The sequence below is a fragment of the Euleptes europaea genome, chromosome 3, assembly GCF_029931775.1.
Source record: "Euleptes europaea isolate rEulEur1 chromosome 3, rEulEur1.hap1, whole genome shotgun sequence".
Taxonomy (NCBI): domain Eukaryota; kingdom Metazoa; phylum Chordata; class Lepidosauria; order Squamata; family Sphaerodactylidae; genus Euleptes; species Euleptes europaea.
The window spans coordinates 30,327,025-30,354,292 of NC_079314.1; the positions used below are offsets into that span (position 1 = coordinate 30,327,025).

General features: G+C 48.9%; 1 protein-coding gene across 1 annotated transcript in view; it reads right to left on the minus strand.

Moving 5' to 3' along the window:
* Positions 1–7,225, minus strand: part of RIMS3 (regulating synaptic membrane exocytosis 3) — a 32,220-nt gene extending 24,995 nt beyond the window's left edge. Inside the window, exon 1 of the mRNA XM_056847270.1 lies at positions 6,967–7,225. Within this exon, the coding sequence (XP_056703248.1) occupies positions 6,967–7,186 (220 nt within the window). The 5' untranslated portion in view covers positions 7,187–7,225. The remainder of the gene's footprint in view (positions 1–6,966) is intronic.
* Positions 7,226–27,268: the final 20,043 nt, after the last annotated feature.

Consider the following 27,268-nt stretch of genomic DNA (forward strand, 5'->3'; position numbering starts at 1 on the left):
GTAGGTGATGTGGAAGACCTCTGCCTGAGACCCTGCAGAGCTGCTGCCGGTCTGAGTAGACAGTACTGACTTTGATGGACCAAGGGTCTGACTCAGTATAAGGCACCTTCATGTGTTCATGTGTTCATCAACACCCCTTATGCTGTACTCTGGCAAGCTATGTCATGAAGCAAGAGAAAGGTAAGGCTATAAATGACCCTCAAGGCTGGCTGAGATAATTAAACTGTGTTATAGTTTGTCCATGGACTGTGGTATAGATTTGTCCTTGGTCTGCTTTCTTGCGCTGAAGCATTTGGGTAGTGGGAGAGACCTTAATCTCCCATGACTGGACAGAAGGGGTTTAGAGTGGATTGAGGACTCGGAGATGGCGTGGCCTAGTGACTCTACAAGGAAATGAACTGCCTGATACTGAGTCAGAGAATGGATCTTGGTAGCCCCCAGTATTAGCATCTGCCCAGACTGGAACCTCCTTTCCAAGGTCCCCAGGATGGGTCTTCCTCAGCTGTGCAGTCTGAGATCCTTTTAACTGGAGGATGCAGGGACTGGACCTGAGCCAAGCATTTAAACAATGCGCTCAGCCCACTGAGCTAGATGCCCTCCCCTCTTCAGCGGCTCAGCTGTCTGTCAAGAAAGCCCAAGTTTAAGCCTGGCTGCTGCTTCCTCTCTTGGCCTCTGAACCCCATTTGCAAAATCCTTCCCTTTAACACCAAAGCAGCGTTTTCTGTGTGCACCAGCATGTCAGCAAAACAGAGCCATCCAGGAAAGAAGGCAGTAAGGGGTGACATGATAGAGGTCTATAAAATTATGCATGGTTTGGAGAGAGTGGACAGGGAGAAGTTTTTCTCCCCCTCCCATGTAGAAAGTTCTCACAGGCAACGTGTGATTGGTGGGCATGCCCAGATCACGTGGGCGTTGCCTGTGACCGCTCTCTGCAATCTTACCTCTAAAAGGCTCCCGGTCAAAGTCCACTTTTGGATACTGGGCATGCCCTTTTTGGATTATTGGTCCACAACCAAATTCTGGGTCTCTGAAATGCTCCTGGCCAAAGTTCATCTCTTGAACTGGTCACAGCTCACACGTAGTGTTGTAAATCATTCACTGCCTTGCCTGCTAATCCTTTTTACCTGAGAGTGCTTTCCCGTAAACCCTGTCGTGAACCTTATTGTTTTGTTCTTCATTAACTTTGGTATTTATTATCTGATGCCTAATAAAATGGGGATTGTTCAATATGGGAGAGGACAATCCTCAAAAAGACAAGACAGCGTTGTGACTTCGATCAAGGCACTTGCTATGTGCCTTCCCTTCATCTGGCGCCCTGCGAACAGGGACCGGATCCCAGCCTGCTTACCACACCAGGTGAGGGCTTCGAGGTGCACCCCTTCATTCTGTTTACAGAATCCCAGGTAAGTATGAGCTCCTCCTGTCTGCTGCATAACGGACGCAGCTGTACAGCGGAGGTATAGGGAAGAATTGAGCTTCCTGCTCACAGATTTCTCAGCTGGTCTGAGAAGTGGGGGAGCAGTGTCCTTGGTACCCCAAATAAGGATCCTTAAGACTGCAAGGCAAGCAGCTATTTTTTCCTGCTCCAAAAATCCTATACCTGACCAGAGACCATCTTCCATATGCATATAAATTGCTTTCGAAATATAAAAAAGAAAAAGGTGAGATGTAGGAAGTTCTCACAGGCAACGTGTGATTGGTGGGCATGCTCAGATCACGTGGGCGTTGCCTGTGTCCGCTCTCTGCAATCTTACCTCTAAAAGGCTCCCGGTCAAAGTCCACTTTTGGATACTGGGCATGCCTTTATTGGAATATTGGTCCACAACCAAATTCTGGGTCTCTAAAATGCTCCTGGCCAAAGTTCACCTCTTGAACTGGTCACAGCTCACATGTAGTGTTGTAAAACATTCACTGCCTTGCCTGCTAATCCTTTTTACCTGAGAGTGCTTTCCCGTAAACCCTGTCGTGAACCTTATTGTTTTGTTATTCATTAACTTTGGTATTTATTGTCTGATGCCTAATAAAACAGGGATTGTTCAATATGGGAGAGGACAATCCTCAGAAAGACAAGACAGTGTTGTGTCTTCTATCAAGGCACTTGCTATGTGCCTTCCCTTCACTACCATAATACTAGAATGGGAGGTCATCTGTTGAAGCTGGAGGGTGACAGATTCAAAACAGATAAAAGGAAGTATTTTTTCACACAACGCATAGTTAAATTGTGGAACTCCCTGCCCCAGGATGTGGTGATGGCTGCCAACTTGGAAGGCTTTAAGAGGGGAATGGACATATTCATGGAGGAAAAGGGTATTCATGGCTATTAGTCAAAATGGATACTAGTCATTGTGCATGCCTATTCTCTCTAGTATCAGAGGAACATGCCTGTTATCTTAGGTGCTGTGGAACACAGGCAGGATGGTGTTGCCGCAGTCGTCTTGTTTGGGGGCTTCCTAGAGGCACCTGGTTGGCCATTGTGTGAACAGACTGCTGGACTTGATGGGCCTTGGTCTGATCCAGCAGGGCCTTTCTTATGTTCTTATGTTCTTAAGGGGAGTGTTTCTTGCAAACCCGGGAGGGTGTAGAGGCACTCCATATATGTTGAATTAACAACAGAATCCCCCACAAAAAAAGATGACCAAGAATGATGCCTGTGTAGTTCTTCCTTCTGCCATGTAACCCTAGCAGAGGGAGGAGCAGTTATGTAGAAGAGAAGGAGTCAGGGGACCTCTTTCCTTTGTGCCTTGGGCCTATTGGGAGAAGAGAAACTGGCACCAGGGGTTACATGCTGTTCTCACCACCCACCCACCCCCACAATCCTTTAAGCTGTTAGGGAATCTTAAGTGTTGGAAAGGCCATCTAGTCTAACCTTGTACTCAATGTAGGAAAACAGGAGCTGTCCAGTTGTCCTGAAGACCTTCCGCAAGGGAGAGCCATCGCCACCAAAGTAAATAGTTTAAAGTGGAGAGGTGGTTGGAGAGAAGGAAAAACCTTGCTCCGATCCAAATTAACCCCTGCAAGGGACTATTGGAATGGCAAATGGGGAGGTATCCTAACAGCTTAAGTGATCCTTAGGTGGAAATTGGCACACATCCCCAGAATTCAGCTCCTCCCTGATCTTTCTCATACAGCATAAGAAGAGGGTTAAATCCCCCTTCGTGTAATGAGTCAGAGTTTGGCAAACATAAACCTGAGCAATAGTTTCCTGTTTCTCCCCCTCACAATTCCCTTGGAATTTCCCAAATGGTGGGGCTAAGAATGGTGATTTAATTTACAGCTCTAGTATAAAAGGTTACTGAGATAATGTATGCAGAAACGATTTCAGCATCCAGACAATGCCTTTTGATCTATTATTATCATTAAGAGGTGATCAAAAAAGGAGCATGGGGCACCCCCCTCTCTAAATACATCAAATGCAGAACAAAAAACCAAATCTGAGATTTACTGTGAAGGGATTCTCTGGGACTTTTGCCTGAGTTAGCCAGGGTCTATGAGTCAATTCCCATTAGAAAACCACACACAACTCCAGTAAACATGGTGTAGTGGTTAAGAGTGGCGGACTCTAATCTGGAGAACCGGTTTGATTCCACCACATGAGCCACAGACTCTAAACTGGAGAACCAGATTAGATTCCCCACTCCTCCAAATGCAGCCTGCCAGGTGACTTTGGGCTAGTCACAGCTCTCTCAGAACTCTCAGCCCCACCTACCTCATTAGGTGCCTGTTGCAGGGGAGGGGAAGGTGAATGGAAGCCATTTCGAGACTCCTTTCAGTAGAGAAAAGCGGGGCATAAAAACCGTCTCTTCTTCTTCTCCTGTTGATCAGGCTCTGTGTTACCTGGAAGGGTATGTGTGTGGAATGATATGGTATAGCCCGATCTTGTCAGCCTGTGGAAGCTAAGCAGGGTCGGTATGTGGATGGGAGACCACCAAGGAAGGCTCTGCAGAGGAAGGCAATGGCAAACCACCTCTGCTTCTCACTTCCTTCAAAAACCCCTTGGCTGGGGTTGCTGTAAGTGGGTTGTGACTTAACAGCACTACCTGGAAAGCTTCCTGCCACATAGAAACATGGGTGAATTGTCACTAAAGCGAGTAGAACCATGACTTTTTTCAATGCAGAAGTGACGGCTGTGTAGCAAAACTGTTACTTATATGTCAAAAAGAGGCTTGTCGCTCTTTCTTAACATAAGCCTGCATCTTTCTTAACATAAGCCTTTCTTAACATCACCCACCTCAAACTTCCTGAAGACACAGGGCAGAATGTTCCATTTGTATCAAAACTGTCTCCTGGCCAATTTTTGCCCTGGAATGTTTCCATAACGTTCCACTGTGCTTGAGGATCTTATTCTGGGTTCCATCATGACCAAGAGATGTTTTCTACCATTCACTTCCAACACCCCCCTTTGCTATTTTCTTTCTTAGCTTTTCTGGGGGTAATTACAGCCCTTTGGATAAATCTCAGAAACGCAAGTCTTCGAGGTGCCAAAGAAGCTCCCTATCTTCAAAGAGCAGCTGAACCATGAAATTGCAGCAAGGACCAAAACTATAATAATGCAAAGGGGTGGCTTTTAGAAAATGCCAAGATTATAATGAGCGCTTCATATTTTCTTGGGCTTTCCCAGAAAATATCTATTTTAGGCACATACAAAGTTCCTGAAGCTGTAATCATTGAGAGGCCCCCATTCTTGCTAGCCTAAATGCAGCACTCTGCAGCTGCACCAAAGTGCCTCAGTCTTCAAATCCCTGTTCAAAACTCAACTTTCCTTCAGTCTGACAAGAAGAGGAAGAAGAAGAGGAGGAGGGGCAGCAGCAGCTGGTTTTTATATGCCAATTTTCTCTACTGTTAAGGAAGAATCAAACCAGCTTACAATCACCTTCCCTTCCCCTCTCCACAACAGACACCTAGTGAGGTAGGTGGGGCTGAGAGAGCTCTCAAGAGAGCTGTGACTAGCCCAAGGTCACCCAGCTGGCTTCATGTGGAGGAGTGGGGAGACCAACCCGGCTCACCAGATTAGCCCATGGTCACCCAGCTTGCTTTGTGTGGAGGAATGGGGAAACCAACTGGCTTACAATCACCTTCCCTTCCCCTCTCCACAACAGACACCCTATGAGGTAGGTGAGGCTGAGAGAGCTCTAAAAGAACTGTGACTAGCCCAAGGTCACCCAGCTGGCTTCATGTGGAGGAGTGGGGAGACCAACCCGGCTCACCAGATTAGCCTCCGCCGCTCATGTGGAGGAGTGGGGAATCTAGCCCGGTTCTCCAGATCAGAGTCCACCGCTCCAAATCGCTGCTCTTAACCACTACACCACACTGGCTCTCATCTTACTTCTCATCCCAGACCAGAGCAAAGACTAGTTCTCTGTAACCATTTGCTTCCTGTGCTGCTGCTGCCTTCCATCTTTCTCATTTTTGCATTTTGACTCTTTCTTCTCCCGTGGACATTGGGAGGTCCTCAGGGCAGGGGCCTGCCCTTCTTGCTGATGGAACATGTACCCTGAATTTCCCACACCAGAACTGGCAACCTTCCTGACTGCTCATGGCTCAGTGACCTTTTGCTACAAATAAAAGGACAACTGGAGAGGAGGGGAGGGAAATGTAGGGACTGTGCAGCTTTACTCCCATGAAGCTATATCTTGCTTGTCAATCATCCTGGCTCAGAATCTTGGAAGACAGGAGCAGCTATGGTTGTTCCTGAACCAAGGAGGCAACATCTGGCCCACACATAAAGCACCCTCCTTCTTAAGGAAAAGGGCCAGAGACATTCTCTATTCCCCCCACTTGTTGTCAGCAATAAAGGGCCAGGGGGGCTTTTTTTCATGCTGTCATTTTGTTCCTATTGGCCATGGGTGGCTTACACAGTTGGATCCTAGCTGAATGGATGTTCCTGGCTGGTGGGCTACACCTTGATTTTCTGCCCCTGAGAAGAAAAGGACAGGCATGCATCTTCTGCTCTGACTCCAAGACGCTACCTGGTTTGCGCCTGAGACTTACTATCATAAGATCATAAAAACATTGGAAGAGCCATGCTGGATCAGACCAAGGCCCATCAAGTCCAGCAGTCTGTTCACACAGTGGCCAACCAGGTGCCTCTAGGAAGCCCACAAACAAGATGACTGCAGCAGCATTATCCTGCCTGTGTTCCACAGCACCTAATATAATAGGCATGCTCCTCTGAATCCGGGGAGAATAGAGAATATCCTGATGAGAAAGAGAGGCAGTAGAAGACAGAGGGCAGAGAAGAATGGGATTCTCCCCCCCCCCCAATTAAATGATTTCTAATTCATTCACAGCTCTCGCAAGAAAAAGGAAGGGGAAAGGCAGGTGGCGGAGCTGGTGCGAACTGCCGTCGTGCGCCAACTCCTGGGCACAAAGTGACGGCTTAGCAAGCACGGTGCCAGCAAGCAGCAGCTGAATCCAAAGCAAGGAGGCACAAGCTATCTGACGACTGAGGCACGAGATTGAGTGAGATGTGCCATGTGGGGGGGAGAGGGGAAGAAAGGCAAAAGACACTGGTAGGTGAGTGAAGGGCAATGAACGGGAGCTGTCAAGGCAAGAGATGAGCAGAGGTCTTTGGTCATTGCCTGCCTCTGCGTAGCAACCCTGGACTGCCTTGGTGGTCTCCCATCCAAGTACTAACCAGGGCCCACCCTGCTTAACCTCCAAGATCTGACCATACGAGGCTAGCCTTGGCTATCCAGGTCGGGTAAGGTTGCCAACCTTCAGGTAGTAGCTGGAGATCTCCTGCTATTACAACATTTCCAGCCAATAGAGATCAGTTCACCTGGAGAAAATGGCCGCTTTGGCATTTGGACTCCCCTCCCCAAACCCCGCCCTCCTCAGGCTCCACCACAAAAACCTCCCGCCAGTGATGAAGAGGGACCTGGCAACCTAAGGTCAGGCCTCAATTTTCCAAGGCTGTAAAAATCACCATTCCTGCCTTGACGTCCCAGAACAAGAGGGCCTTCTTACCGGGATGGTTGAGCTGCATTGTACTTTTGCTCCACTGGGACAGCCCCACGATGGCCACCATCTTGGCCCCGAGGCTGGATCGCCTCTTCTTGTTGGACGAGAGACTAGCTGAGTCTGGGTTGCCCCCATTGCTCTTCTCAATGTTGTACATCTCCCCACTGATGCTGGAGCTCCGGACCACGTTCCTAGCCGAAGAGGAGCTCGTTTCCCCATTAAACATGGCCTCTGGAGGTGCTCTCAGAAGCTCCTGGCCAGTTGGGTAGGGCTGCAGTGGAAGAGAAAAGAAAACATGAGAGTGACTGAGGGGATGAAGAGATGGCTTCTGTGTTGACCTTAGCGGCAGCTATATTGTTTTCAGACATGACCTGCGAAAAGACTATGGTTCACTTTGAGAGCTGTTGTTTCCCTCTTTCAAGAAGAAGGAGGAGAAGGAGAAGAAGAGTTGGTTTTTATATGCTGACTTTCTCTAAGGAAGACTCAAACTGGCTTACAATCACCTTCCCTTCCCCTACTCCCAACAGACACCCTGTGAGGTAGGTGAGGTTGAGAGAGCTGTGACTAGCCCAAGGTCACCCAGCTGGCTTCACATGAAGGAGTGGGGGGAACCAACCCGGTTCACCAGATTAGCCTCCGCCACTCATGTGGAGGAGTGGGGAATCAAACCTGGTTCTTCAGATCAGAGTCCACCACTCCAAACCACTGCTGTTAACCACTACACCATGCTGGCTCTTGTGTGGTCTCTGTAAGCGTGTATTACTTAGGGTTGTATCAGATACTCTGCTTGCCTTTGTTTCCTCCTTGTTACTTCAAGGAAGAGGTGATTCTAAAGGTGAGGTGCCTCCCCACCCTCAATACTTCTGCCTGGTGTCCCATGCTGGGGCTTGGTCACAAGCTGCCAGTGTGTGATTTGGGACCTCTTAGGAAGGTGTGACATGCCCACCAGATCACTCGCTTGCTATTCCTTTTGCCTCGTGATGAATAATTAAACCCTCCCATGTGATGGATGCCTCTATCTTCCCGAGGAAGCTAAATAATTAATGCGGTGCCATAAGAACAGAGGGAGTTGGTGGTGGTGCCTGGGAAAAACGAAATAACATTTGTCTTTGCAAGGAAACCACTAGAGATGGAAGACAGCAAAAATTGAATACGAGTGAGCCTTCGGAGGGACAAGGGGTGCAGGGGACATTTCTTGAGATGGATGCACCCCAGAAAAATCTGCGGAGCTTGGATGAATTGGGGGGGATGGGATGGGGGGGAGCTGGAAGCTGTGCATTGCAGGCTTGGTGAGCTGACGGAAGCAAAAAAATCACTGACCTTTCTTTTTCTTCCTAAGCAATTTTGTGCATCGTCTTCCTACCAGCTCACGTGACGTCCGTCTCCTAGCACGTGCATTGAGATTTAACTCCGTTTCATCAGAAAGAGTGACCCCAAGAAGTTGGCTGGGGGTGGGGGGTGCTGGGTTAGGCAAACCAGAGAGACCCATAAGGTGCTGATCAAAATGGGGCACAATCCACCAGGAAGTTCTCCTGTGCAAGCCCCACTGAAACAGCTGGGTTTCAATAAGGTTTGTGTCTTTCTAGACCTGTTGGTTGGATCTGCCCTTTCTCAACGGTGTGCAGAACACCCTACCTGAAGTGGTCTCCTCTCCTCAGATCCTATCAGGGCTACACCACTGCAACAAAGAATTCACGGGGGGGTGGGGGATCAAGTGACATATAAGGCATCCCTCCCAGGCTTAATCAGGCCCAGGCTGGGAGGGTAGGAGACCTGTTTTAGTGCTCAAGGTGTCGAACATTTAGCCATTCCTTTTCAAAGAGGTACCCTGTTTAAAGTAGCCCCATTAGGATCTTGAACAACAACAACAAAAGGACCCCAAATGCAATAAAAGCCCACTGGGAAATCAGACGCAAAAGCTGCTTGTGAGGAGAAGGAGATGAAACTCAAACACGGCCTCTATTGCTCAGCCGCGAAGCTGCTCAGCGGCTTCTTAAGGTGGATGGTGGCCAGGCAAGGACATCCGAGGCTCAGCTCATGGGTGGTCTGAGCTGAGGAACGTGGTAGGTTCACTTGCAGAACCTGTTTTCTGCAAGGTTCATGGCATCCCTAGTTCCCAAGAGGTCTCCCATCTACTCAGTGGCCAGTGTCAAAATGGCTTGGCTTCAGCTGCACTGTATGTCTTCCATCCCAACCTTTTACCACCCCCCTTGCATGAACATGTAACAGTGTGGAGTAGTGGTTAAGAGTGGTGGTTTGGAGCGGTGGGCTCTGATCCGGAGAACCGGGTTTGATTCCCCACTCCACCACGAGCGACGGAGGCTAATCTGGTGAACTGGATTTGTTTCCCCATTCCTCCACATGAAGCCAGCTGGGTGACCTTGGGCTAGTCACAGCTCTCTTAGAGCTCTCTCAGACCCATCTACCTCACAGGGTGTCTGTTGTGGGGTGGGGAGGGGAAGGGAAGGCGATTGTAAGCCGGTTTGATTCTCCCTTAAGTGGCAGAGAAAGTCGACATGTAAAAACCAACTCTTCTCCCTCTTCTAAATGCCAATTTCATTGCCAAAGAGTGCATATCTGTGGTGTTTGCTCTTGATTTGTGCACCGTTATATGGACCATGCTGCTGTTTCCTTGAAGTTCTGATCTGTAGCAGGGCTGTACTTACTGTTCTCATTGCAGGGATGGAGGCAGTGCAAATGTCACTCTTCTCTGATGGCTATGTGTATGTTGCAAAAAAAAAAAAAAGTGCCGCTTCCTGCAGCAGGGAACTGATCTCCATCCTCTGGAGTTCAGCTGCAATTGTGGGAAATCTCCAGGCTCCACTTTGAGATTGGCAACCCTGAGTGCGATGGAGCAGGCATAGGTGGTGCCCCTTGAAATGATTTTAATCATGGGCTTTGGGGCTAGCTGGGCAATTCGAGGCCAAAAGGGGACGTTTGCATCAAGTGGAAAAAAACTTGGCATCTTGAGAATATCAGATTTCTTTCTTTCCTTTTGCTAAAAAAGCAACTTTCTAGCCTTTCTGACTACAACTTTATGCTTCAGAACTAATGAAATGTATGAATCCACTAAGCTGAAGAGCACAACATCGAAGGGACTGGCGTTCTTTGCATAGCTAGGGTTGCCAGATCCCTCTTTGACACCGGCCGGAGGTTTATGGGGTGGAACCTGAGGAGGGTGGGGTTTGGGGAGGGGAGGGACCTCAATGCCATTAATTGCCAAAGCGCCCATTTTCTCCAGGGGAACTGATCTCTATAGGCTGGAGATCAGTTGTAATAGCGGGAGACCTCCAGCTAGTACCTGGAGGTTGGCAACTCTATTGCATAGCACATTGTATCTCTCAATTTGCTTCACCCATTCAGTGTGCAGAACGATACTGAATTTGGGTGCAGAACGTCGGTTTTCTTTGTCCTGCAGAATGTCAACGGCACTGGGTATTCTGCTGTCAGCCAACTACCTTCTTTGTAAAGTCACCGGGTTTTCTTTTGAAACAGGAGTTATACGTCAAATTTAGATCATTGCAAATGCCACCCTGGCCCTCAATTAGCCCTGTAAATCAACCGTTCCCCAGGAAATTTAGATAAATAGACCTCTCTCATCAACCTTTCAATAAAAGATTTGGCTGCCTCTCAAGAGCTTTAACCAGCCACTGGTAACAAAGAGGGTTAGAGGCTCGCTTTTCTGTTCTCTGCAGCGAGCGAAGCAGGGGAGCCTTTCCCCAAGCCGACCATAAATGCCAAAGCAATACTTAACACAGTGGTAAAAATTAAAGAGTAATGTAATAGTCAAAATAATGAGGCCCTGAACTTTTTCTTCTATAGAGAGAAATAACCAGGTTTCTTGTGTATTTAATTGGGAGTTCTCACAGCTACTTTACGCGTTGGGTTGGATCCTGTGGATCCATTGATAGGGTTGCCAGGTCCCTCTGTGCCACTGGTGGGAGATTTTGGGGGCGGACACTGATGAGGGAGGGGTTTGGGGAGAGGAGGGACTTCAATGCCATAGAATCCAATGGCCAAAGCGGCCATTTTTCTCCAGGGGAACTGATCTCTGTCAGCTGGAGATCAGTTGTAATAGCAGGAGATCTCCAGCTACTACCTGGTGGGTGGTAACCCTATCCACTGAGTTGGCAAAGGTGCTTTCCTCTGGCAAAAAGAGCCAACCCCTGATGTAAGTTGCTTTTCTGTCACGTCAGGAGAAGGATCCCTTCTGCCAGAAAAAAACACCTTTGCAGGACGAGGAGGAGGAAGAGGAAGAGTTGGTTTTTATATGCCGACTTTCTCTCCCACTTAAGGGAGAATCAAACCAGCTTACAATCACCTTCCCTTCCCCTCCCCACAACAGACACCCTGTGAGGTAGTTGGGGCTGAGAGAGCTCTAAGAGAGCTGCGACTAGTCCAAGGTCACCTAGCTGGCTTCACCAGATTAGCGTCCGCCACTCATGTGGAAGAGGGGGGAATCAAACCTGGTCCTCCAGATCAGAGTCCACCGCTCTTAACCACCACATCACGCTGGCTGGAACGGATTTATGGGATCCCATGGGTTTATTGCACGCACAAAAATTGATGATGGGAATGTGACCGAAATTTGCTGCGCATTATTCACCGCTGAGTGAATACTTGTTGGCTCACTTGAGTTTGCCATTTCATGCACAAAAAGTTCCTCAGAAGCAAGCCTTGAAAGATTTCAGAGCCTTGAAAGGGATGCCTAAAGTCATTTCATACGACTTTCATTTGTGCTGCTTCCTGTCACAAAGCATTCAGTCAACTGCAGCTCACTGAGAATTTTCTCGTCAGCATTCCCAAGTCTGCTCACTGAATAATTCCCAGAGTTCCTTGTCAAGAGGGAGTGTGTGTTACACCATTAAGGGGCCTGCAGATGAGCAGGGGTCACACCACAGGAACCTGGGTGGGCCTCCAAGCCTGGCAAAAATGTGGCAGGAAGCCACATTCATTCCAACAAAAGTTTGATCACAGTAACCCAACAGGATTCACGCGAGCTGCTCCTCATCCCAAGGCCGGGCCATCCATTAGGTGTACCAAGGCAATTGCCTAGGGTGCCAAGAGCAGAGGGGTCCCCTAACCAGCTCTATTGGCACCTTGCCCGCCCATGGCATCAGGATCTGCTGTGGCAAGCGGCAACCCAAAGAGGCGCCTTCATGTCCCTTCGGCAGTGGACGGTGGCAGGCCCTCTTCCTCCTTCCCTCTCATCCTCCTTCAGGGGTGGGCCCCTTTTCCAGAGCCATCTTGCCTCCCAATCCACCCCTGCTGGGGAGTGCATAGGGTTGCCAGCTCCGGGCTGGGAAATACCTGGAGATTTTTGGGGCAGAGCCTGAGGAGGGCAGGGTTTGGAGATGGGAGGGACTTCAATGCCATAGAGTCCAATTGCCAAAGCAGCCATTTTCTCCTGGGGAACTGATCTCTTTCGGCTGGAGATCACTTGTAATAGCAGGAGATCTCCAGCTATTACCTAGAGGTTGGCAACCCTAGGAATGCAACACCACTGAAAGCCACAGCTCTGGTCCCAGTGAGGGCAGCGTGAGGGGCAGCAGCTCCCAGAATGGGAGTGGCAAAATCATTCACCAAGGGTGCAAATACCCTTGGTCTGGCCAGGCCGAATCCTCACAATTATCTTTCTGAAAGACTGGATGCTTTTTGTATGGCTTGGCTTACTCCCGAGTCCATTAAACCCATCCATCCCCCTCACAAAGCTTTGCGGTGCCTAAACCAGGTAGGGGTAATTTTCTCACAAGACTTTCCTGCCTTAGTGAGGGTTCTTACTATGCTGTACCTGCCTGTCAGCTGGAAGAGTCTTGCTTCCATTTGTACCTCAAACTAACAAAACTCGAGCAGCACTCGTGAAACTAGCATTCAAATCGCAGCCACTATGGCTAAAGATCCTTATATGACTTATATGTATATAACTACATCAGGTTCCAAATTCATTGCAACCACATGTATTCAAGCATATATTAATTAACATATAATTACATATAGAATTGCGATAACATTAATCCTAGCATCTAACTAATCTAAAACACCATATACAGCAATCACAATGTGTCTGTATATGGTGTTTTAGATTAGTTAGATGCTAGGATTAAAGTTATCACAATTCTATATGTAATTATATGTCGTTATATACATATATAAGTCATATAAGGATCTTTAGCCATAGTGGCTGCGATTTGAATTCCATTTGTACCTCTGCAACAGCTCACAGATAAAAATACGCCCTCCCCCCCATACACAAATTGTTTGATCACCTAGCCTAGGGTTGGATTTCCATTGCCGGGGAAGCTGCAGCATTTTCAACGCCTGCTAAATGTTGCGGATCAGGACCCCAAGATGTTTTCTGGGAAGAGCTGTTGCAAATGCTTTCAGTTGTGGTTGAGAGGTTATGTGACCTCCATCTGTATGGGCTCCAGGTCTCCCGAGGTTCAGATCCTGAGATTCAGAGGAGCAGCTATGGGGAGCCAGGGTGGTATTGGCAGATCGGGTGGGATATGGCTGAAACCCTTGTCATTCCTGGGAGTAGCAGAGGATTGCCCCTGACTGATCAAGACCTGCCTGTGGAGACACCTGACTGACAGTGGGGGGTGGGGGTTGGAAGGAACAGTGAATGGCAGAAGCTCTCAAGCCAGCCAGCTTGCCCGCTTGATTGTGGCCACCGCACCAGAGATACTACATGGTATAGTGGTTAAGAGCAGCAGACTCTAACCTGGAGAACCGGGTTTGATTCTCCACTCCTCCACATGAAGCCTGCTGGGCGATTTTGAGCCAGTAGCGGGTCTTTCAGAACTCTCTCAGCCCCACCTACCTCACAAGGTGTCTGTTGTGGGTAAGGGAATGTGATTGTAAGCTGCTTTGAGACTCTTTAAAGTAGAGAAAAGGTTTTTTAAAGGTAAAGGTAGTCCCCTGTGCAAGCACCAGGTCATTCCAGACCCATGGGGTGACGTCACATCCCGACGTTTACTAGGCAGACTATGTTTACGGGGTGGTTTGCCATTGCCTTCCCCCGTATAAAAACCTTCTCTTCTGGAGATTTTCTTCCTTCCCTTGGAGATGCTGAGGAAGCGGCTCAAACCCCAGCACTGGGTCAAACCCTGAGGTGTGGCAACCCTAATCTTTGACCTGAAATTGATTCCTTCCAGTATTTTGGCTAGCTACCAGTCACAGTGTGTTTAATCTCCTCTCTTCCTCCACCTCAAACCAACCGGTGCAACTAACTGCGAGGACCATTGAACTACCAGATGGGTTGCCCACTCCAGCATGAAATTGGCTCTGCCTCAGAAGAAGGGGTCTCTGTGCATCAGGGAAGGTTAACGCATAGTTAAATTGTGGAACTCCCTGCCCCAGGATGTGGTGATGGCTGCCAACTTGGAAGGCTTTAAGAGGGCAGTGGACATGTTCATTGAGAAGAGAGGTATTCATGGCTACTAGTCAAAATGGAGCCTAGTCATGATGCATACCTATTCTCTCCAGGATCAGAGGAGCATGCCAAATATATTAGGTGCTGTGGGACACAGGCAGGATGGTGCTGCTGCAGTTGTCTTGTTTGGGGGCTTCCTAGAGGCAACTGGTTGGCCCCAGTGTGAACAGACTGCTGGACTTGATGGGCCTTGGTCTGATCCAGCATGGCCTTGGACTTGATGGGCTTTGGTCTGATCCAGCATGGCCTTTCTTATGTTCTTAAGGGGTGAAGTGGATCACTTCCACTGGCAAATAACAGTGGGGATTGTATGAGAGCAAAGCGCCCGCTCAGGATTCCTCTGACGGTACAAAAGGGTGCCCGTTCCACCCAGTTCTTTATCTGCTACTGCTGCTGAGATGCGCCGAACCGTAGTGGGTACAAATGAGATCATGATATCACAACACTAATAAGATCTCTGGCAGTGTAGCACATGGAGGAGATGCTGAGGCGAAGGGGGAGGGGGCTTTGGCCTTTTGGAGCCAAGAAAGAAGCATTTGTTGCTTTTTCTTCAGCCTTTTACTTTTAATTTCCACCCCCCCCCCCAAGCTCTTTATGCCTCTGGGGCTGACATCAGCTCCGTGGGGAAACCAAAATAGAGGGATGCCCTGCCTAAGGAGCTAAAGGCCACTGAATGGCTACCAAAAGTGCACAAAACACAGCAACGTCTGGCCCCCCTCTTTCACCTCAGCACCCCTAAACCAAGTGATGGCTTTCCCATCACTTCTAGCCGGGTACCAAAAAAGGGCAGGGTAGGGGGAAAGTGAACGAGAAAAGGCTAGATCCTTTCCTGGCTCTCTTGAAGAAGCGTTCCCTCTCTGCGCACCTTGATAGCCCGTCCCCAAATTATTAGAGGCTTATTTCTAGAAAAGGGAGGGAGGGCGAGGTGAAAGGGAGACACCCAAAGCAGAGAGATATTCAGAGCTCTGATAGGGTGCTTAAACCAATATTGCACATCTGGGGAAGAAAGAAAGTTCACTAACAAATAATCTGACATTCCTGATTGGTGATTGTGGCTGCGACTCATCTTGGGAGAACAAAGCTCAAAGAGAATATCGAAGGGAAGACGGATAGTATGGTTGCTTGGAGGTTCTTTGAACAGAGATGCATGCAAAGACATACAGATCTCTCTCTCTCTCTCTCTTCCCGCCACAAGCTGTGGCAGGAGAACATGATGCACAGATTCAACACGGGGGGGGGGGGGTCGGTGGGTTAATTCCTCATTGCACTTTTAATTTTTCATGCCTGTAACCCAGAATTATCGTTGCCAAGGGTGACACCGAAAGAGATACCACACCTTCCCCTGCGCTCGCTCTCCCATTCATACATTGTAAGGAAATAAATAGCAATGCTAAAGAAAAGAGACTCCTTACCTAGAGACGATCCTATTGCATCCAAATGTGAAAGGGATTGAGGAAGCCGTTTCCCCAACCGCCCTCTGTGCCAGCTCCCCCCCCAAAAACACACATCTCCCCTCCAAAAATAGATACGTATAATTTTGCCCCCTCCCCCAATGGAAGTGATTCAGACCCCAAATCTCATGGCCCAGAATGAGAAGCTAGTTAATCTGTAATGTAAAGGTTTCTGGGGAGAAAGAGACCAAGAGAGAAACAGAGGGTGGGGGGCCTGGATTGTAGACTCTCTTTGCTTAAGCATTGCCATGGTTACCTCACTGACCCAATTCTCCTCACAGCCAAAACGGGCGGGTGGGGGGGGGGAGAGAAGGAAAAGGGAGGAATAAGAAGAAATTCAGAAGTGACGTGTCGCCTCTGCCATTATTTATCCCCTTCGAAATTGGGGGGAGGGTGTTGAAGAGGGAAAGGGTCTTTTCTCTTCCCCAGTTAAGCCACATCTCCACTGGCATTAGCGTCACAGGAAAACAACACCAGGCAAGGATAATCTCTCTCTGTCCCTACGAGGCCAATGTGCCGAAGGACCACCCTATGGAGCTCATGTGTCTAGCTGCCAGGTAGGGTTGCCAACCTCCAGGTACTAGCTGGAGATCTCCTGCTGTTACAACTGATCTCCTGCCAATGGAGATCAGTTCCCCTGGAGGAAATGGCTGCTTTGGCTATTGGACTCTATGGCACTGAGGGCCCTTCCCTCCCCAAACCCCGCCCTCCTCAGGCTCCACCCCAAAATCTCCCGCCGGTGGTGAAGAGGGACCTGGCAACACTACTGCCAGGGTACTGCTGACATGGGACCAATACCAGGCCTGACCCTCTCTGTAAATCATATCCCAAATTTTTTTAGCCTTTTCACAAAGCCACCAAATATGGTGAAAAGAACCAACTTCTTCTTGACATTTCCAACATTTTGGTGACATTGCTCCGTACATTTTGGCTATTTTCACCAGGCCTGACCCTCTCATCAGCATAGACAGGTGTGAGGCTGGTAGTGTTCTCCAGAGGACTCTTCATTCAACTAATACCAATCTTGTGGTGGTCCCCGGCCCGAGGAATGTCCGGCTCGCCTCGACTAGGGCCAGGGCTTTTTCGGACCTGGCTAGGGTTGCCAAGTGCCTGGTGGTGATGCAAATAAAACAGTAGTGGGCAAAATTGAATGAGGCAATAGGCAATGGATAGCAGGCAGCAAAACAGCCAAGGCTGTAACTATATTACAAAGAAATTAATATACAAATGAAGCTAAGCAACAAGGGTTACAAAGCAAGGAAATAACAACATCAAGAAAAAAATCAGCTGGAGTTGCTGATAATGAGTGCAAAAAAGTTCATGTAAGACATAGAGTCATATTTTAGTCAATTTAAATGTCAATGTGTCTTCAGGCAACGGAGATACAGATGGTAAAGCCGCTCTTCCAGCGTTTTTACTACAAAAGTAGCTTCATCAGCCTGATTTAAAGATATATACACACAATAATACAAAATTACAAAAATACAAAAGAACCTCTATGTTAAACTACAATATGCATAAACGTGCAACCTACCAAAAGTCTTAATATTACTATTCCTAGGATTAAAGTGGAGCTCCCTGACGGGCTGCTATCTTGATAAATCTTGTGTGGGAATGACTGTGAAGAGCTGCTGAAGAGCTCCCGCTGGTGGAGTGAAGAGACCTGGTAAGCCTAGACCTGGCCCCCACCTGGTGGAACAGCCTCTCGAGTGAGACCAGGGCCCTGGCGGGACCTTAAAGAGTTTCGCAGGGCCTGTAAAACAGAGCTATTCTGCCAGGCTTATGGTTGAAGCCAGCTACAGTTTCCTATATATGATTGCTGGCCTCCCTAGCCCTCACCGCTGTTGCATTTAGTCCATCTGCTCGCCTAGTTGCAACTTTTTACACTTAGAGGTGCCTAAGTAGTTTTAGGATAGTTGGTTTACATAATATTAGGGCTATTTTAAATGTTGTTTTAATGGATTTATTGATAAATGGATTATTATTCTCCGTAAGGAGCTCTGAGCCCGGTCTCAGCCGGGGAGATCAGGGTATTAAATTGAAATAATAAATAAATAAATAGTGGCACGCTCACAGTGCTCATGGAAAAGTCCTAGAGGGTCCAAGTGTACCAGGCCTGCATTCCTCTCTCCTGGATCTGAGTCTAACCATTAACATTTTCCCTGTCTCTTGCAACATGAGGCTGCTCCGAATCTGCCTGCCACCATAGGGCCGGTTCACACATGCATGTGTATCTTGACGTGACTACTGCATCAGTTAGGGATATGAACTGGACACTGCATGGAAATGTCATGTTCCTGGAGAGCCAGCATGGTGTAGTGGTTAAGAGTGGTGGTTTGGAGGGGGTGGATTCTAATCTGGAGAACCGGGTTTGATTCCCCTCTCCTCCACATGGACGGCGGAGGCTAATCTGGTGAACTGGGTTGGTTTCCCCACTCCTGCACATGAAGCCAGCTGGGTGACCTTGGTCTAGTCACAGTTCTCTTAGAGCTCTCTCAGCCCCACATACCTCAAAGGGTGTCTGTTGTGGGGAGGGGAAGTGAAGGTGATTGTAGACTGGTTTGATTCTTCCTTAAGTGGTAAAGGAAGTCGGCATATAAAAACCAACTCTTCTTCCTTTAGTATATCTCCAGTGTGATTTGTTAGAGGCGAGCAAAGCTTCTCAAATGAACTTTGGCCGGTGCACAGCTTGCCACGCATTTGAGTTTGTCTCTCCCCCACCCACAGATTACTGATGTGCAGGAACACATTGGCACATTGATTAAAACGCTACATACACACAAAAGGATCTTGGTGCAATAGAACTATCACATCAGGATTCCTTTTTGCACTGTGGTCGTGCCTGTGGGTAGTGTTGAAATCACAGCACAAAAAGGATACCAAATTGCACTGAGATTCTTTTTGAGCACTGTTTTAATCAGTGTGCGCATGCACTGCTGTGCATTGTTAACCCAAACAAGGGAACCAAAAACTGTGGCAAACTATAAATGCTCAGCGGTTTGAACAAATCCCATGAATCATAGCCATGGCTCATAGTGGTAGAGCACCTACTTTGTATGCAGAAGGTTCCAGGTTCAATCCCCAGCATTTCCAACTTTCCTCGGTCCAAACTAGTTTACAGCCAGTGTGGTGTAGCGGCTAGAGAGTCAGACTAGGGTCAGAGGGATGCAATTTCAAGTCCCCACTCTGCCATGGAAGATTACAGGGTGCCCTTGGGCCAGACATATGCTCTCAGCCTAACCTACCTCATAGGGTTGTTGTGAGGATAAAATGGAAGGGAGGAGAATGATGTAAGCTGAGTATAAATTATGCAAATAAATAACTAAAATATTTGAGACCCTGGCAAATCCATCTCCGAAGTGGCTTTTACTGATAAATAGCAGCTGTAGGGGATCCTGATTTGAATGAGGGCCATGGTGTGTGTGTGGGGGGGGGGGGAGGAAATGGGCTAGGGTTACCAGGACTGGGCTGGGAAATACTGTGGGAGTGGAGCCTGAGGAGGGCATGGTTTAGAGAGGGGAGGGGCGTCAATGCCATAGAGTCTAATTACCTGGAGAAAAAGTGGCCATTTTCTCCAGGGGAACTGGAGGGGGTTTTTTTTGTGTGTGTGTGCCATCTTCTGGGCAAGGAGTAGGGGTCACTGGGGGTGTGGGGGGGGAGGTAGTTGTGAACTTCCCACATTGTGCAGGGGGTTGGACTAGATGACCCAGGTGGTCCCTGCCAACTCTATGATTCTATGATCTCTATCGGCTGGAGATCGGTTGTAATAGCAAGGGATCTCCAGGCACCACCTGGAGGTTGGCAACACTAAAGTGGGCTAAGGATCCCTTCCTGCTACCCTAGAGCTGCCAACTCATACTTTGTTTGCATTGTTTCTCAATTTCATCATCCTAGTCATAAGAACAGAAAAAGAGTCCTGCTGGATCAGGCCAGTGATCCATCTGGTCCAGCACCCTGACTCACACAGTGGCCAACCAATTCCTCAGGAAGGCCAACAACAGGACACACAGGCCAAGGCCTTCCCCTGATGTTGCTTCCTGGTACTGGGATTCAGAGCCTTACTGCCTCTGAATGTGGAGGCTCCCTTTAGTAGCCACTGATAAGATCTCTCCTCCATGAAAAGCCCTGTCACATTGCTGCTGGGATGTCTTATGCTATTTGACCACACTGTTTTACATTGTGCAACTTTCCCTGAATCTCAGCAAGGAAGGGGGGCTATGAATAAAGTAAATACATAAACAGAATGCAGGTTGGCCATGAGGCCAGGGCTGTTCTGGGCAGCAACTTGAAAAGGAGGAGGAGGAGGAGTTGGGTTTTTATATGCCAACTTTCTCTACTGCTTAAGGAAGAATCAAACTGGCTTTACAATCACCTTCCCTTCCCCTCCCCACAACAGACACCCTGTGAGGTAGAGGTGAGGCTGAGAGAGTGTGACCAGCCCAAGGTCACCCAGCTGGCTTCGTGCGTAGGAGTGGGGAAACCGACCCAGTTCACCAGATTAGCCTCCACCACTCATGTGGAGGAGTGGGGAATCAAACAATGTGGGTGGGGGAAGGGTTAACCCCCCCCCTCTCCTTGCACTGCAGCCCCCCCCCCATCTAAACCAGGGCCACCCACAGCTGCTATTTACCAATACAACAACTCAGGAGATCCATGAACCTAGTTTGCCCCCTTTTCTGTTGCACGTGTAAACTGGGTCTCTGCTGACTCCAGGAAAAAGCATGTCCAGACTGTTTCTATCCTTGCCTCTTTGCCTCAGATCTTGTGAGCGCTCGTCTCTGCTCTGGAGCATGATTCGCATCCGGTAGCACCTTAAACAGCAGCAAGATTTCTAGGGTATAAAAATTTTGAGAGTCAAATCTCCCTTCATCAGAAACATCAGACGACTCTCAAAAGCTTATACCCTGGAAATCTTGTTTGCTCTTTAAGGTGCTACTAGATGCGAATCCCGCTCTTCTACTGCAGACCAACACGGCTACACACAAACCATCGGCTGTGGCTCACATGTCCTCTTGCACTAGCTCTTCCATTTGCGCAAATGGGAATGCTAGCGCAAGAAGATGCACATGTCACGACAGAGTCTAGTGAGCATATGGAATTGGGTTACAGGAGTCAAGCCTTTGAGGTTGTAGGTATGAAGTTATGACCATGCTTGTGTGAATAGCCCCTTGCTCCCTCCCTTTTTGGGGGAATGAAAGGGTCTCTACACCTTAGAGGACAAGAGAGCCCACAATGCCACCCCATAAACCCCCTTGTCTCTCCCCCCTCCCCAAAGTAAAGCTGTTCCCAATGCAAGGAAGCCAGAAAGAGCAGCGGGTGTGGGGAATAATCTTGTCGGTGCAAAAGCAATTATCATGTTGCAAAAAGTAGCTAACAGCTCAGGCAGTAGTTGCTTTAATCCAACGAGCAGGAAGGAGTGAGACCGCTATGCGATGCCTGATTAAGTTGCCTAATCCAATTCCCAACAGAAGGAGAGGCAGAGCAGAGAGCGGTCTCTGCACAGCGTGTGCCAGGAAATTGGCATTGGGGCCCATCCGCCAACCGCCACAGAAAAATGGGGGATTGAACGAGGCATGGCTCAGCAGAAATAAGCCATGCCATGCCCACACGAGCTGAGCAGATCTGATTTAGTACAGTTGGTTTTTTATATATGCCGACTTTCTCTACCACTTAAGGGAGAATCAAACCAGCTTACAATCACCTTCCCTTCCCCTCCCCACAACAGACACCCTGTTGGGTAAGTGGGTCTGACAGAGCTCTAAGAGAGCTGTGACTTGCCCAAGGTCACCCAGCTGGCTTCATGTGTAGGAGTGGGGAAACCAACCCAGTTCACCAGATTAGCGTCCGCTGCTCATGTGGAGGAGTGGGGTCCAACCCGGTCCTCCAGATCAGAGTCCACCTCTCTTAACCACTACACCACGCTGGCTGGAACAGATTTGTGGGATCCCATGGATAATGTTTATGAGTCCACTGCTCTTAACCACTATACGAGCTGGCTCACTCCCTTTAGGGATTGGGAGGTTTGCCTTGGTGGTTTGAATGTTGCTTATTTTTCAACCGTGTTTACTTCTCACACCTCCCCTGGGCGCTGTGCCAGGCACCTTGGGGATCAAGCTAGGAGCCCAGCAGGGCAGGCAGCAGTTTATGTTCCCTGTGCCCCCAGGGCTGCCTGTCAGAGGAGGTAACTCCAGGCAGTTCCAGATGTGACTCTGACACAGTAAGCCAGAATCCTCCTGATCCGGGGAATCTGGTGGAACCAAAGTGCTGACCAGACAGGGCAGTGGTGGAAGCATGGAGTGAGGCCAGTCATGGGATGTGCTTTTCGATTTTGGGGGTAGGCCTGGGTGATGTAGGGGGTCCCCCCAAATAATCTTTGTTTAGGGTCCTGAAGGGTTCTTGGCAGTTCTGTGACGGGCCAAAAATAAGCTGGAACGGTGTACCAGTAAGGAAGCGGCCAACCCAATTCCGCAAAAAACGTACAAAATAGATTAGCTTTAACAGCAGTGAACCGATCGATAAGTTTTAATTAAGTTCACTTTTACGTTCTCAGTCTGTAAGGCAAAAAATGCTCTACCCCATTGGTTTTCAGTTCTTACCTCTCCCCAGCCCTTTTCAAATCAGTGCCCATTGAGGGGGAGGCATGAGCACACCGGCCTTGCCGTCCACCTCCACAGAGTCACTAGCTGGTGAGCATGGCATCCACTCATGTACAAAGTGTACAGGTGTAGGAGCCATCCTTGTGATGGGGGGCAGTGCCCCCCCCCAATGTTCCTGGTCCTGGGGAGAAAGTGTGTTGCTCATTTATACTGTGCTCATGAGCCAGTGGCCACCTGTCAGAGGGGGCATGACTGGGACAGCTGTGCCCTCTTCCCATCTCCGTATGTTGATTTCTATGTGGCTCATGTCATTGGAAGAGGTAGAAGCTTTAGATCTTACACAGGGATCCATTTTGGCATTGAGGGATTGGTAGGGGTGCTGCAATAGTACTGGTAAGAAGAAATGGGAGGTTATTTTCCACCTCTGGATGCCGCTTTCTGATCGATTGCCTTGAGATTGGCTGATTTGGTTCCCGCTATGGCTTTGTGTTATCATGTATGGATTAAGGGCGCCTTGGATTGTCAGCCACTTTGAACCGCCTTAAAGGCAGAGAAAAGCGGGGTACAAAAACCAACTCTTCTTCAGCTTCAACTCCCAAAATGGCTGCCCCCCCCCCCCACATACACACACATGGCTGTTTTGGAACTTGGAAAGACACGGGGGCGGGGGGGGCTAGTGCCTCAGCCTGCCATGCTGTTGGCCTTATCCATTGCAGCATTTTAAAATTATTTTAAAAGGGCAGCAGAGTCCCCGTGGTGGACACGAGGACGCTGTCGCATCTAGGCTGGTCTTCAGCCCTGCGTGCTTGGGATTCTGCTTTGTGCCTCTGCTCCCTGGCACTTCAGGCTGCTTGCTCAGCATCCAATACATGGGGCTCGATCCTGACCCTGCTCCTTGCCTTTGGCCGTGCATGCTGAACCACACCTGGTCTCCTAAGACATCCTGAGGCAAGGGAAGCAGTCCTATCTGAGAGTCGTTCTCTAAAGAGAAGAATAAAACTTCAGCATCAGACGAATTAAATTAGGACCAACCACATTGCCATAGAGGTGTGACGATTGTGTCCTTATCGAGATTTGTCCGTACGGGCCAAACATGCAATCCTCGGTCCATTCTCTTTCTGTCTCTCAGATGAAAAGGCAGAATACCAAATGGGAATAGAATCCTATCTTGGGGTATTTATGGGAAAGAGACTGCCCAGCTGGACTTTTACATTCATGTAAAGTTTGGGTGAATGATCTCCTTCCCCTAAATATCCCAAAGTAGGATTCTGCATAGGAGCCCCGTGGCGCAGAGTGGTAAGCTGCAGTACTGCAGTCCAAGCTCTGCTAACGACCTGAGTTCGATCCCGACGGAAGTCGGTTTCAGGTAGCCAGCTCGAGGTCGACTCAGCCTTCCATCCTTCTGAGGTCGGTCAAATGAGTACCCAGCTTGCTGGGGGTAAAGGGAAGATGACTGGGGAAGGCACTTGCAAACCACCCCGTAAACAAAGTCTGCCTAGGAAACGTCGGGATGTGACGTCACCCCATGGGTCAGGAATGACCCGGTGCTTGCACAGGGGACCTTTACCTTTTAGGATTCTGCATCTCTTTCACCTAAAGGGTTTTGACCAAAATTCTGCATTTCACCCGTTTTAACTATCAGTATGCACCTCTGCACCTGACCCAAAATGACGCCACCCTTCACCTGACATCACCAAGGGGAGGGGGGATAGATCGGAGCTGATCTGATCTGCCTGAATCAGATTCCTGACATAGTAACAGGAGCCGAGGCTGAAATTTGCATGACAGCATTCTCACTGGGTGGCCTGCAGTCCCTTGCAGTGTCTACTGCCCAATCACGGTGAAGCATGCAAATGACGGCAACTTCTTACAGGCCCGGGATGCAAATCCCAAATTTCCAGATGTGTGGGAGAAAGGAGAGAGAGACCCTGCAGCAGGCTGCTCGGCTACGATTGTCACATCAGATTGTGCCACTGCAGAGACCAACAGATGTGTCACTGGGAAGATGTGGATGTCATTTCCCTGGGACTATATCCCCCTTGGCTCCAGTATCATTTGAATAATGGAATTGCAGAAGACCCTTTTTAACAGAGCTATGGGATCTTGTAATAATGATGGGACACCAATCATGAGTGGATCCAATACCAAAAGGTAGTCAAGAAGACAAGCGCGGCTCCTGAGCTTGGGGGACCCTCAGGAAAGGCACTTTCGTCTGACTTCCATACTTTGGACTACTGCAGTCTCTCTCTCCATCCCATTTTTATCCCACCCTTCCCCTTCCACTGTCTTTGGTTCTCCTTGCTTCCCCCATCTGACCCTCATGACAACCTTGTGATGTTGGTTAGGCTGAGAGCCAGTGGCAGGCCGGAAGTTATTCAGACAGCTTCACAGCAGAGTGGGGACTGGAAACCAGATCCTTCTCCAGTGCTCTAACCACTATACCTTACTGGCTGTCCATTCCCCTTGCTCACCCTCTCACCTGGGGCTTCTGTTTTCGCAGAGGGGCTTGCATCTCCAAGACAGCATGGTGACTTCTGGAGCCTGTGCCCCAGGAAAGGGCCCCCCACGAAGCCACTGGAGCCCTTCATCTCCTCCCCGCTGTCCCCACTTGCTCATCCTCGCCCTCCGGGCCCGATTCCCATATCCACCATACAGAGGGAGGTGAGCAGTAAGGAAGAACAGCTGCCCTCTGCTTAGGGTTACCAACCTCCAGGTAGGACCTGGAGATCTTCAAGCATTACCATTGATCCCCAGACAACAGTGATCAGTTCCCCTGGAGAAAACTGCTACTTTGGGTGGCATTTCACCCCACTGAGGACCCTCCCCCCAAATCCCACCCTCCCCAGGCTCCACCCTCAAATCTCCAGGAATTTCCCAACCTGGAGTTGGCAACCCTACTTCTGCTTTCCTTCTAGCCCATCCTGCTGTTCCAGGCTACAATGGCTATTTTGGATGCCCCATCCAGTTGGCAGTGGGCATGATCTGAGCAACAGATGCCCAACCATGCCAGCTCCTGACAAGCAGCAGCAGAAACCCAAGAGATGTTGGAGATGGATCTAAATCCAGATGTACTTTCTCTTTCCACAGCTCCTCCTAGGTGTATTTTCCCCCAATAGACATTCTATGGGGATTGCAGAAGTTTTTCAGTCTACATTACAGGGACAAGGGGTAGTCCAGTAGCAGAGCTGTGGCCAGGACGGTTCTGCCAAGACATGGGTCTCAAACGAAGGACTTGTTTGAGTGGGCTTGATCGGTGGAGATGAAGGGCCTTTCCAATTTTTGGTCATTCCTGTGAATGGCTATTGAATAGGTCTCTGCTCCCAAAGAGTTTACAATCAAAATCACAGCACAGAAAGATACAAAGAGAGGAGAGAATGAAGGAACCCATACGGACAGAAAGTGGACTGGCACATCTTTGCGAGATGGAAATGATGGATTTTAACAAGATGGCTGGTCGTTCCTTTCCCCCTAGGGAATGGTGGGAAATGCAGTTCTGCAAAGGAGTTAGGGATCCCAAACAGAGCACCTCTATGCCTTCAGCAAACTACACTTTCCAGGATTATCAGAGATGAGCCGTGACACTTGCCATGCTCAGAGTGATAAAACAAGGCCAGAAACTGACGAAATTAGATTGCACGGAAGCTGCCGCCCTTTGGATCGATAAGCAATCAGACCCAAAGGGTCTGCAAAGAATTGCTGGAGAACATGATGCTTATTGACTGCAGCACAGAAGAGCTTTTCCTGCCCCCCTCCTGAGCTGCTTTCAGGCATGCCAAATGTGTGATGCTCCCAGTTAGCTAATTACCAAGGTAAAAACTGCTAAAACCCGAGCCCAGTCGTGATCAATTTGCGCTCTCTGCTGCCCTGAGAAGTAGGATTTTTCGGGAGCCAGCCTTTCCAAGGGTGAGGAAAGAGGACCAGAGATTTCCAAGCATTCTATTATCGATCGTAATTATCATGTAATATCAAATAGACAAGTGGAGCATGGATAGGAGAGCAAGGGGGCAGTGCTAGACCCCCAAAGGCCCCCCATGTAAACCCCTCATGCACTCAGAGCCCCACAGCTTGCTGTCTAAGTCAGGACGCTTTTGCTGCAGTCCTTGCAAACAGCAGACCTGCACTCCATCCATAACTAGGGTTGCCAACCTCCAGGTACTAGCTGGAGATCTCCTGCTATTATGACTGATCTCCAGGTGAGAGATCAGTTCACCTGGGGGAAATGGCCGCTTTGGCAATTGGACTCTAAGGCATTGAAGTCCCTCCCTCCCTAACCCCGCTCTCCTCAGGCTCTGCCCCAAAAATTGACAGCCAGCATGGTGTAGTGGTTAAGAGCAGTGGTTTGGAGCAGTGGACTCTGATCTGGAGAACCGGGTTTGATTCCCCACTCCTCCACATGAGCAGCGGAGGCTAATCTGGTGAACTGGATTTGTTTCCCCACTTCTACACATGAAGCCAGCTGGGTGACCTTGGGCTAGTCACAGCTCGCTTAGAGCTCTCTCAGCCCCACCCACCTCACAGGGTGTCTGTTATGGGGAAGGGAATGTGATTGTATGCCGACTTTCTCTACCTTAAGTGGTAGAGAAAGTCGGCATATAAAAACCAACTCTTCTTCTTCTTCAGGTATTTCCCAACCTGTAGCTGGCAACCCTAATCCATAACTTCAGCAGTAAAATACTTTGTTTTGAAAGGTGCCTAGAAATAGGCCACAGAATGGACAGGGAAGACACTGCCAGAATAACAAACTGCTGTTCACACGAATCCATACAAATACATCCCCTTTGCCTTCCAGTTTCCCTTTGGCATGGGCAGTCTTGTTTGGTTAGGTAGCT